Below are 13,374 nucleotides of genomic sequence, written 5' to 3'. Positions count from 1 at the left end.
TGCCCCCCAGGTAACCCTTTCACCCCCTTTTGCCAGTGTCACTAAGCGATCGTTTTTCTGATCGCTGCATTAGTGTCACTGGTGCCGCTAGGTAGCTAGTTATTTTTTAGGTTCACCACCAGGTTTTTATAGCGTTAGGTACCCACATATACAACCTAATAAAGGTTTTAACCCCGATTGCCCCTAGAGTTAACCCTTTTACCAGTGATCACCGTATAAGTGTCACTGGTGACGCTGGCTAGCCAGTTAGTTATTTAGGTTCCCCGTCAGGTTTTTATATAGTGTCAGGGACCCCCCATATACTACCTAATAAAGATTTTAACCCCCTGATTGCCCCTAGTTAACCCTTTCACCAGTGATCAACGTATAAGTGTTACGGGTGACGCTGGTTAGTTTGCTTTTTATAGCATCAGGGCACCCGCCATTTATTACCCAACAAAGGTTTAACCCCCTGATCACCTGGCGGGTGATATCAATTAGGTTTTAGGGTCAGATAGGGTCTGCATCGCCCTAGGCAGAGCTAGGTTAGTGCCAGTACCGCTAACACCCACGCGCAAAGCATACACCTCCCGTAGTGGTATAGTATCTGAACAGATCAATATCTGATCAGATCTATACTAGTGTCCCCAGCAGTTTAGGGTTCCAAAAAACGCATTGTTAGCGGGATCAGTCCAGATACCTGCTAGCACCTGCATTTTGCCCCTTAGCCCAGCCCACCCAAGTGCAGTATCGATTGATCACTGTCACTTACAAAACACTAAACACATAACTGCAGCGTTCGCAGAGTCAGGCCTGATCCCTGCGATCGCTAACAGTTTTTTTGGTAGCGTTTTATACAGTCGCTGACAGCCTAGGTGCTTTTTTACCTGTGAAAATTTAGAGCTTAAAATGGCAAAGCGAAGGTACACTAGTGAAGAGGCCTATACGTTTCCGAGCATGACAGATAATGAAGAGGAAGTCACTCATCTGTCAGATTCAGGCTCAGTGGAATAAAAAATGAATGCCCTTAGAAATCCTGAAGGCGGTGCTTGGTTTTCGGGGTCCCGTACGCGGCAAGACTCCCAAAAAGTCCCCCACATGTGGTATGCCCGTACTCAGGAGAAGCAGCAGAATGTATTTTGGGGTATAATTTCACATATGTGCCCATAGCATGTGTGAGCAATATATCATTTAGTGATAACTTTGTGCAAAAAAAAAAAGTTTGTAATATTCCCGCAACTTGTGGCAAAATATAAAATATTCCATGGACTCAACATTCATCTCAGCAAATAGCTTGGGGTGTCTACTTTCCAAAATGGGGTCATTTGGGGGGGGGGGGGGTTGTGCTATTTTGGCATTTTATGGCCTTCGAAACTGTGATAGGTAGTGAGGAGTAAAATCAAAAATTTGCACGCTTAGAAATCCTGAAGGCGGCGATTGGTTTTCGGGGGGCCGTACGCGGCTCCCAAAAAGTCCCACACATGTGGTTATCCCCGTAGTCAGGAGAAGCAGCAGAATATATTTTGGGGTGCAATTCCACATATAACTATGGCATGTGTGAGCAATATATCATTTAGTGACAACTTTTTGTAAACATTTTTTTTTTTTGTCATTATTCAATCACTTGGGACCAAAAAAAAAAATATTCAATAGGCTCAACATGCCTCTCAGCAATTTCCTTGGGGTGTCTACTTTCCAAAATGGGGTCATTTGGGGGGGGGGTTTGTACTGCCCTGCCATTTTAGCACCTCAAGAAATGAGATAGGCAGTCATAAATTAAAAGCTGTGTAAATTCCAGAAAATGTACTCTAGTTTGTAGACGCTATAACTTTTGCGCAAACCAATAAATATACGCTTATTGACATTTTTAAAGACATGTGGCCGAATACATTTTGACCTAAATGTATGACTAAAATTGAGTTTATTCGATTTTTCTTATAACAAAAAGTAGAAAGTATCTTTTTTTTTTCAAAATTTTCGGTCCTTTTCCATTTATATTGTAAAAAATAAAAATCGCAGAGGCAATAAAATGCCATAAAAAGAAAGTGGTTAAAGGCGAAATTCAAAAGAAAATCTCCACCTTCCTCCATAAATCCAATCTTCACCCTTCACGGTGGGCTACAAAACCTTCAGGAACAGGGGAACCTAGAGGTTACCCAAAATCCTGGACCTGCAACAGCACCCTGCCAGTAAAAACTTTATGGCCTTACTACCAAACAAAAAGTACTGGATCCCAGGTTCCATCTCTCTAAAAAGGGAAGCATTTGCAAGCAAAACCTCATTTCTTTGGACACGAGGCCTGGGTACCATTCCTTAGGCCCATTAAAGGACACTGAGAACTGATCCGGTCAGCATGGCTAGCCCCAGCAAGGATTGCTCCAGTGGAGCTCAGCACAGCACATCTTTACTCGTGACCAACACCTTAGACACTGGCAAAAAAATGGAGGTACTCCGGTAATGGGAGGGGTTATCTAGGAAGTGCACTTCTGATCTTGGGGTGTGATAGTGTTCATCACCTATTGGTGGCCTAGTAACCCACATAGTAATTACCATGGCTCTGTGTCCCCTGATGTATGAAAAGAGAATGTGTTTGTGTATGAAGACTGTAAACACATTTTAAGGATGCAAGCAAGTACTTCAATAACTTCAAAGTAGTTTTTGTTTTACACCCCCACATACTGGATTTAGATCTGTCCACCTCATCGGTTATTTTAAAAGTTCCCATTTAAAGGCCAAGTTCACCTTTGGAACATGTTACATGTTCCACCCGTATTTAAGGTTGAACACAACATGTTCCAGCATCTGCCTCCTCTCCTCCACCTTCGACAGCGGGCAGGGGGGTCCTCTCTCCGCACCCGTTGTCACTATTAAAAAAAAACAAAACAAAAAAAACACGTCCATGCGGGGCTCTCCGAGTTCTGTGAATTAATGAACTACAGGTACCTCTGGCCACCACGTCTGACAGCTTATAGTTCTCAATCAATAGGGAGGGCACTGGTAAGCACTCCTGTAGTTACTGTAATTGATCTCGATTCTTCCTGCAATTCTGTACCTGTCAGCCTGTATCAGAGGTACTGGCAGACAGTCTACCGAGAGTCTGCAGGATCCTGGCATTGCACCCCAATCTACTGTTCGCAGATCCAGTGCAAAAACGTAAATGCACATTTTTGTTTACCTACAAAAAGAGATGTGCATTTATTATTTATAAAAGGTGAACTTATCCTTTAAGAATAGAGGCTTCTTGTTTGCTTCCTTCAATGCCCAGAGGGGAATGCTCATTGAACGGAAATCATCCCTACCTCCTACTGTAGCATCCCTGCATGCAACCATCACTGTGGTGCTGCCGCTGTAAAAAAGCTGCAAGTGCCCCAGGAAATTTGAAAAAAATCTGGATGACTTGGATAGACTCCTGCCAAAGCCTTTAGGTGATATTATTTTTCGCCTTTGCCTCCTTCCCCCCCTTTCTTTTTTTCCCAGCCCCCCCCCCCCCCCTACCAACCCATCTACTCCCTTCCTTCCCCTCCTTTCATTCTTACTTTTGTCCTCCCTCCCCTCCTGCTCCCTTGCCCTTCTGTTAGGTTTCTGGGTTGGAATTCTAGGGCGATATTTGTTACTCCTTTTGATGAATCCTATGGTTTGATATAAGTGCAAACTGCTTTCAGTTATGTGCCTTTTGTATTCTACCTATGACAGCTCCAGTTAGTGTACTACTGTGATGTATTCACCCGGCGCACTGTACTGACAGTTCTAATTTGCTGGCTTTTGTGTTTTCACTTGTCAACTGCACATATTGTATTGATCCCTTTTACTCAATAAAACTCATTCTGTTAAAAAAAGAAAAGAAAAAGAAGAATAGATGTTTCTTACCTCTGGAGAAGCAAATCCTAGATATTCCCAGTCCCAAGTTCCTCCAGCAAAGCTAAAAAAATAAGTTTAATAATTACAGAGGAGAGCTTGAAGATAAATAATTTATCATCATTTAAAAGGCAGTCATACTTCCCATGTCTGGGTGATTGCAGGAGGGCCATTTTCTCTTGCACCCTCTCCCAACTGCAGCACATCTAACATTCACCACATGTGAACTGCTTAGATTCTCAGATCACGGGATCCAAGTTCTAGAACTCGATCATCCCTGGATTCAGACCCACAACTGGTGTATCCATTATGAGGTTCACAGCAAACCCTTAAAGCTCCATTATACGTGCCCACACATAGATCAGTTTTTAAAAATTTTTATTATCATGTATTTGCGGTGTTGTAGAGATCAATTCTCTCCAATGCTTCTTGGCCTATTGCCAAAATTCTCTGCACCTCCATCCAGAGCTTTGCGTTACTTATCTGCAAGGTGTGTCATAGTCCTTGCGTGCCTGGCCTAATAACAAAGAGGTTTTTCATATAGAGAGTCACATTAAGACCTTGCACTGATGTGTTGTATAAATGATCCATTTTTTATTCTGCTTTAACATAAATGAATGATAACCATGGCCAGAGTCTAAATAGACCACCACTGGCCAATGCCAGCTCCACACATTTTATTATTTTTTATTTGATTTATTGCTTTAGAATCTGGAACACACAACACTTATTATGTACATGCCTGTCTGGCCATTAGCAGTCAAAGCTCCCAACAAGAAGATTGGATTCAGCCTTCCAGCCCTTAGTGCTTCATGCCCTTGGTCCTGCCGCCTGCATACCATGATGTCATACTGAATGCTGCTCTGTCCAGGGTGCGGGATAAGAACAATAGCAGCAGCCGTCATGTCTACAAGACCCAAATGTGGTCTTAGAGACAGAGGTATGTAGAACACTGTGTTCTACAACAGTGACCTCTAAACTGTTGGCTGAATGAGGTTCTTTTTCTTGCCTCTACCTGGCTCTTGGGTTACTATGTCTCCCACTGACACCAACACTGGGGTGCCCTTCCTCCCACTCACACAAACAATGGGGCCTCATCCCTCCCAATGACACAAACAAGGGGGTGCCATTCCTCCTGCTGACACCAACGATGGGGCGCCAATCTTCCCATTGACACCAGCGATGGGGTGCCATTCTTCCCACTGACACCAGTGATGAGTTGCCATTTTTCCCCATTGACACCAGCGATGAGATGCCATTTTTCCCATTGATACCAGCGATGGGGCACTATTTTTCCACCAATAACATTTATGGTGCACTATTTTTCCACCAGTAACATTTATGGGGCACTATTCCTCCTCTATTTAATTTTTTTTCTCCCACTGGCCATCACAGTCCGGCCACCCAAAAATCTAAAGGACAATAATCTGGCCCTTTTAGAAAGTTTGGAGCTTCATAGCAAGTAATACCATTTCCTCTTATGGTACTGAAGGAAGAGTTTGGTTGGACACCACTACTGTTTCACTGCTGAAAAGGGTTGAACAACACGGTTAGCTGAAGAATCCAACATAGTCAGTTGCTAGGTATCCTGACTGGGAATATGTGCCGCCACAATGCCTGAGCAACAAAACGGTCATAAATGAGGATTAAAGAAATTGAGATTTTTGATTTCCCCACAACGCTTTTTGGCTAAACTCCAACATTTTGGAGAAATGAACTGATGGTAAGGAGAAAAAAGGTTTTTAACCACTTGACTATCGGGCCTTTTTCTAACACTTTTTGATTACATGTAACAATCAGTATTTTTTGCTAGAAAATTCCTTAGAAACCCCAAACATTATATTTTATTATAATATATATATATATATATATATATATATATATTTATTTATATTATTTTCAAAACAGAGGCCCTAGGGAATAAAATAGTGGATTTTGCAATTTTTTATATCTATAGTATTAGAGTAGCATTTTTTCAAAAAATGTTTAGGAAAAAACTTTTTTTGTTCACTTGAATGCAAAAAAAAAACAAATAACCCAATTTTTTGGTAAAATATAAAAGATGATGTTATGCCAAGTAAACATATTCCAAACCTGTCACGCTTTAAGACTGTGCAGATTGTGTTTTTGCGTGTAATAGACTTCCGTGGACCCACACCAAGAACCCAATTGTTTATGCGTTTTACAGTTTTTTTTTGGCGAATAGGAAAATATGGCAGTTCTGTTCATGTAGTGTGACTTTGATGTGACTTTATACTCTCTGGTACGCAAGTTGCAAAGTAGTGCAGGAACCTTTATGTGTCCAAAGTCGCATGCTGGGATTAGGGTTAAGTGCTAGGGTTAAAGGTAATCGTTACGGATAATGATAATATTTAGGTTTGAGAGTAATCACTACGGTTAGAGTTAGCGGTAATTGTTAGGGCTAGCGTTCTAACCCTAACAATTACCAACTCTAATGCCCTGTACACATGACCGGTTTTCCCCTCGGAATAAACTCTGAAGGTTTTTCCGACGGAATTCCGCTGAAACTGTCTTGCGTACACACGATCACAGCAAAGTCCGATCGTCAAGAACGCAGTGACGTACAACACGACTAGGAAAATTAAGTTCAATAGCCAGTAGTCAATAGCTACCGTCTCGTATTTGCTTCAGAGCATGCATCGTTTTTGGTCTGTCGGAACAGCATACAGACGAGCGGTTTTCCCGATAGGAATTGGTTCCGTCGGAAATATTTAGAACATGTTCTATTTCTAGGTCTGTCAGAATAAAAAAAAAAAAAAAGAAAAAAAGTCCAATGAGGGATACACGCGATTGGAATATACGATGAAAAGCTTCTGTCGGACATTCCGCTCGTGTGTACACAGCATAACTGTAGTGATTACCGCCAACAATAGCCCTAACCCTAACGATTACCGTGAACCTTAATGATTACTGCTAACCCGAACTCTAATGAATACCGCTAACCCCAATGATTACCGCTAGCCCTAATGATTACTGCTAGCCCTAAATCTAATAATTACCTCTAACCCTAAATCTAATGATTATCGCTAACCCTAATACTAATAATTATCGCTAACCCTAACTCGCATGATTAATGATTATTGCTAACCCTAATGATTACCGCTAACTCTAACCCTTAAGCCTAACATGTGACTTTGGACACAAAGGTTCCTGCACTACTATGATGTGACTTGAGTGCCAGAGACTGTAAAGTTGCACTCCATGAACAGAACTGTCATATGTTAATATAAGGCAAAAAAAAAACGCACAGAAAAAAAACGCATCATTTGCAACATGCATAGGTATGAATCCAGCCTAAATGGGCAGGCTATTCCCTTATCTTGTTATTTTTGTGTGCTGTCACAGTAAAAAAAATCGACATAAATGATTGACAAGGTAGATGAAGTCTCTGCTATAAAATAACTTGAATTTGGCATTAAAGGATAGATGACCAGGATGATAAGGAAGAATATATGAGGCGGTATTGCTGACTATTTTTAGAGCATAGTCCCAGCTGAGTAGAAGCTATTTTAAAGCCCTGTCAATGTGGAATTAATGTGTGTAGTGAAATTATCCAAACACTGGAGATCAGAAAATAGCACAAATCATTTCATGCAGAATGATATAAATAACATGGTCCTTAATGCTACAGCCAGAATGAGACAATGATGTGCCTCTTAGCCATCTCCATTGATGGACAAAGGTTTCATGTTGTACTTTCTTCAATGTTGGAAAAACTGTTCCCATAAAATGGCGGGGGAGCCAATGGCAGGGTTATGTTGAATTTACAATGGGTAAAGAGTTCACTCTGATGTTATTCATGCAAGATGGAAAGCTGCACAATACCTATACTGGCCTTTATGGTGACTGCAGTGCCTTGAAAAAGTATTCATACCCCTTGACATTTTCCACATTTTGTCATGTTACAATCAAAAACATATATTTTACTGGGATTTTATGTGATAGACCAACACAAAGTGGTACATAATTGTGAAGTGGAAGCAAAATGATAAAAGTTTTTCAATTTTATTTACCAATTAATATGTGAAAACTGCAGTGTGCATTTGTATTAAGCCCCCCCCCCCCCCCCACCCAAACCCAAACCACCTTTCTTCACTGCAATTACAGCTGCAAGTCTTTTTGAGGATGTCTCTACCAGCTTTGCACATCTAGAGAGTGACATTTTTGCCCATTCTTCTTTGCAAAATAGCTCAAGCTCTGTCAGATTGGATGGAGAGCGTCTATGGACAGCAATTTTCAAGTCTTGCCACAGATTCCCAATTGGATTTAGGTCTGGACTTCGACTGGGCCATTCTAACACATGAATAGGCTTTGATCTAAACCTTTCCATTGTAGCTCTGGCTGTATGTTTAGGGTCGTTGTTCTGCTTGAAGGTGAACCTCTGCACCAGTCTCAAGTCTTTTGCAGACTTACAGGACCACCATGTTTCACATTGGGGATGGTGTATTCAGGGTTATGTGCAGTGTTCATTTTTCGCCACACACAGCGTTTTGCTTTTAGGCCAAAAAGTTAACATTTTGGTCTCATCTGACCAGAGCACCTTCTTCCACATGTTTGCTGTGTCCCCCACATGGCTTCTCACAAACTGCAAATGGGACTTCTTATGGTTTTCTTTCAACAATGGCTTCTTGCCACTCTTCCATAGGGGCCAGGTTTGTAGAGTGCACAACTAATAGTTGTCCTGTGGACAGATTCTCCCACCTGAGCTGTGGATGTCTGCAGCTCCTCCAGAGTTACCATGGGCCTCTTGGCTGCTTCTCTGATTAATGCTCTCCTTGCCTAGCCTGTCAGTTTAGGTGGACGGCCATGTCTTGGTAGGTTTTCAGTTGTGCCATACTCTTTCCATTTTCCGATGATGGATTGAACAGTGCTCCACGAGATGTTCAAAGCTTGGGATATTTTTTTTATAACCTGACCCTGCTTTAAACTTCTCCACAACTTTATCCCTGACCTGGTCTGGTGTGTTTCTTGGCCTTCATGATGATTTTTGTTCACTAAGGTTCTCTAACAAACCTGAGGGCTTCACAGAACAGCTGTATTAAAAACGAGATTAAATTACACACTGATGGGCTCTATTTACTCATTTGGGCACTTCTGAAGGCAACTGGTTCCACTAGATTTTAGTTAGGGGTATCACAGTAAAGGGGGTGGAATACAAATGCACGCCACACTTTTCAGATACTTGTAAAAAAGTTTGAAAACCATTTATCATTTTCCTTCCACTTCAAAATGATGTGCAACTTTGTGTTGGTCTATCACATAAAATCCTGATTAAATACATTCATGTTTTTAGTTGTAACATGACAAAATGTGACAATTTCAACAGCTATGAATACTTTTTCAAGGCACTGTATGTGGTTCATGGTCCTGCCTTGTAGAACTGGTTCTTGGGTATAATTTCCACCAAAAAAAACATATCTATGTGATTTTCCTATGTTCTATCCCATGTTTCCTGGGTTGACTGAATGTTCCACCTTCCTTTTGTAAATTCAAACTCTCCTCCCAAATTAGCCCTGTTCTGTAGGGCTTAAAGAATATATTTAAAGAATATGTAAACCCAACATTTCCTATTCTTGATAGGTTTCGGCTGTACCATGTACTTTTATGAAAAGTATCCTGCTCTCTTTGTATTAATTCCTTTGTGTCAAATGCCTTGTTTCCTGCAAGTCACTCTGCTCTCCTTAAAACTTACCAAACTAGGCAAGAGAGCATGCATAGTCAGTTCTCTACTCTCTACTTCTCTCTAATCAATGGAATAGTTCTTGCAGCAGCCATGGAGCAAAGCATTGTGGGCTACGACATGGGTATACCCCTGTCTGCTACCCTTAAGGGGGGCAGGTGGTATAAACTTGACTTAACCACGTGTAGCTCATATAGGCATTAGAAGGAGGGGGTGACAGCAGTTTTAACGTGATACTAAAACACACACAGATTAATATAGATGTGATAGGGAGAAAATGCTCAATATAGAAGCTCACTGAAAACTGAGCATGTGCAGACTTGCCACCACAGCTGCAAAATTTCTAGCTGAATTGGGGACATGAACAGAAGATGGAGATAGGGAAGAGCAAGATCAACTAGGATTTTTGTAGAATACAGAAAACAAATCTCATAGTGACCGAATGAGTATGAACAGCATATAATACACCACTTATTGATAGTGTTGATGATGGGGGTTAGTGTCACTTTAAGTTTAGTTAATTCTAGCACGGACCTCTACTTTAGATCTGTTGTCGAAAACGTAGTAAATAATTAATACTGCCCAATCTCAATTACTTTGCACTTCACTTGAGGGATTCCAAGAATCAACAAAATCACCCAAGCGCATTAACTTTTACCTTCGCCTCGATTGCTCAGGAGAGTCAGCTGGAGCTACTCCGCGTGCCACCGACGCTAAAAACTCCTGTCGCTTCTGCTGCACCAGACACGCTGCCCGGATGATTTTATGGCGAGGGGTTCGCAAGTAAGGCCTGTTCACCTTCTGAGCCAGATCTTCTGTTACCATTTCTAGGTCTGTCTGTAGAAGGGAAACAAAAAGGAAACTCAAGGCAGTGCTCATCAACACATCTGTCAGAAACGCTTTAGTGTATATAATGTGGAGACTGGTCACTAAGGGTCAAGACATCTAAAGTAAAGTGGAGACTAGTATTTGAGGGTTAATGCATGTCATGTAAGTGCACATAGACTCAGTGGCGGCTGGTGGTCAAATTTATTTTGGGGGGGGGGGGGGGGGGCTGCAAACTGAAAATAAAATAAATAATCAATTGCGGCCAGGGTGACCCGTCAATTGCGGCCAGGGTGACCCGTCAATTGCGGCCAGGGTGACCCGTCAATTGCGGCCAGGGTGACCCGTCGAATGCTGCCAGTGTGCCCACCAAATGCTGCCAGTGTGCCCACCAAATGCTGCCAGTGTGCATCGCCCGGGAGTTGGGGCTTACCTGTCTCGCAGAGGGTCACGGTGGCATCCTCCATGCTGCTCTATGTCTCCTGTCCTCTCTATCAGGCGTCCAATCACAGCGCCTGTTTCAGCCAATCAGGTACAGGTAACCAGACCCGAGCACCTGATTGGCTGAGAGGCGGGTCAGTGTTCCTTACACAAAACTGAGTAAACAGTAAACGCACAGCATTGTGCCCGCTGTTTACCATTTTGGACGCCTATTAGAACCCAACGCTCTAATCAGGTGCTTACACAAAAAAAAACCCAGCTGTAATGCCCGGTGCCCACCAAGGGGCCAGACACCTGAATAGGGGGCGGCAGTGGTGACCATAGATAGATACATGCATAGCATGAATCTATCTATGGTGAGAGGTGACAGGAGAGAGAGGGCGGCGCTCCTGCACCCTTTATGGACGCACCGCCACTGCATAGACTGCTGATGTGTGTAAGTATTCTCTTAATATACAGTTAAATACACAAATTACCAATCGTTAGTGGCCTAAATATCTCAGACCCATGAAACTACAACAAACAGCACCTGCATGAGTTCAAATATTTCCTTTTTTGTGCTTTTGGGTTCCAGGAAAAATCCGTAGGGATAAGAACACTTGAGGATGCGCCTGGTCTTGAGGAGCTCTTGTACGGCGTCTTCAATAAATGTGATGTCTGGGCAGCCGCTCTCAGCTGGAAGGGAATTCAACAAACTGTTTAGTACCATGTGCTGCACCGCTCTCTGCTTAATGAAAAGTACAAGTCTGCTGCGGCAATGTCTAATAGCATCCTGTACAGATAATTAGAAAGTAGTCTCTAAGCTTAGTTCCTGGAATCCCTTCATCCTGTGCACGGTGAAGGGCTCTTTGCTGCTATATGAAAAGCGGAGGTTAGTGGATAATGCAATTGTATTAAGCAGATGTATAGACTTTACCTAAATGAGTAGCAGGAATGTATTGCCAATTTTGTTGCTGGCTTATTATAAATTCCTTTTTAGAGTTTCCATAGCAGTATACACTTTTGTAGCAACCATAAAATGTGTTACTTGGAGGCATTTGAAGGACAAAAGAAGTCATAAACCTTTGGATTATACTCTTGCCTACAGGAGGAATCGACACTGGCAGACAAAAAAACTGTAGGCCAAAACTGTGCGACAGTCCCAACTCGACAGAAGCTGACACTCTGATTTCTGTTGAAGGGACATGTTGAAAAATGTTTCTTAATCAGCTGTTGATCAGTTTATACTGACAGCCGTGGTTGCAGCTGTCACAACAGAATGCCCCAGGGGAAAGGCACATTTCTCCATCATTTGACAGAGCTTTCTCAGTCCACTGGCTGAGAAAAATAAATAAATCAATAATAGTGTTAGGCTAGCTTTACTTCAAAAAGACACAGTAGGGGAGATTTACTAAAACTGGAGCACTCAGAATCTGGTGCAGTTGTGCATGATAGCCAATCAGCTTCTAACTTCAGCTTGTTAAGGATTAATTAATCAATTAAGGATTGGCAATAAAAGCTGGAAGCCGATTGGTTTATATGCACAGCTGCACCGGACTTTGCACTCTCTAGTTTTAGTAAATGAACTCCAATGGGGATCTGTCAGCTAGATACAATGCATCCTAAGGGGTTAAATAGAGGTGACTTTCCAGGTGCCTTTTTATAGTTTTGTCATGCCCGGTTTGCACTGTGCCCCCCTCCCCCCCCCAACTGAGGCAAGATCTTAAACTGACGACTTTACTGATAATTGAGATATTTTGGTGCGTAATTCTTTAAGCAGCGAGCTAAGTAGGCAGTGATAACCTACGAAGAGAATCCTGGATTTGAAATGACATGTTGTTGGTAGGATCTTGCATGCTATACCACCATGCATGACCAGTATACCAGAATTAGGATGTTGGGACCTGTTTGTATCACAGCGAGTGACCACTAGATTGTGAACACATTTGCTTGCATATTCAGTCTACTTAACCACTTCAATACTGGGCAATTTCACCCCCTTCCCGTCCAGGCCAATTTTCAGCTTTCAGTGCTGTCGCATTTTAAATGACAATTGAACGGTCATGCAACACTGTACCCATATGAAATTTTTATAATTTTTTGAGACAGATGCAGCTTCCTTTTGGTGGCATTTCATCACCACCGTTTTTTTAAATTTTTTGCTTAACCGTGAAAAAAGACAGAGAAAGTAAAAAAAACAAAAACAAAAGTTGGACTTACCGGTAACAGGACACACATTGCCTCCAGCTCTTTAAAAGGCAGTCCCTCAGGCATCTGGTAAGTTTCATCCAAGAACCAAATGACGGAGCTGAAATATAGTTAAACCGTACATACAAATTCATTTTATACATACAAAGGGTGGGAACGTGCTGTCCTGGAAGACTCCTGCAAACAGAGTTACCGGTAAATCTAACTCCAGTTTTTCCCCAGTCGTCTTCCAGGACAGCCCTTGAGAGGATTAACAAGTACTCACCAAATTTTTTTTTAGGGGAGAACACTGCTTGGAGGACTTTCCGCCTAAAGGCTTGATCTTAATCACCCAAAGCGTCCAATCGATAGTGTCGAATGAACGTAGACATGCTTGACTATGTGGC

At 42.1% G+C, this 13,374-nt stretch overlaps 1 protein-coding gene across 1 annotated transcript in view; it reads right to left on the bottom strand.

Annotated features, from left to right (window-relative positions):
* The window catches only part of ANKIB1 (ankyrin repeat and IBR domain containing 1), a 256,563-nt gene that overhangs the window by 13,100 nt on the left and 230,089 nt on the right, over nucleotides 1-13,374 (bottom strand). The window contains exons 15-17 of the mRNA XM_077490802.1: nucleotides 11,331-11,476; nucleotides 10,194-10,372; nucleotides 3,847-3,898 (exon numbers count right to left, since the gene is read on the bottom strand). Coding sequence (XP_077346928.1) covers nucleotides 3,847-3,898; nucleotides 10,194-10,372; nucleotides 11,331-11,476 — 377 coding nt within the window. The remainder of the gene's footprint in view (nucleotides 1-3,846; nucleotides 3,899-10,193; nucleotides 10,373-11,330; nucleotides 11,477-13,374) is intronic.

This window comes from Lithobates pipiens, unplaced genomic scaffold, assembly GCF_037356315.1.
Source record: "Lithobates pipiens isolate NorthernLeopardFrog02 unplaced genomic scaffold, aLitPip1_a1.2 Scaffold_19, whole genome shotgun sequence".
NCBI lineage: Eukaryota > Metazoa > Chordata > Amphibia > Anura > Ranidae > Lithobates > Lithobates pipiens.
This window is presented reverse-complemented; position numbering and strand designations above follow the sequence as displayed.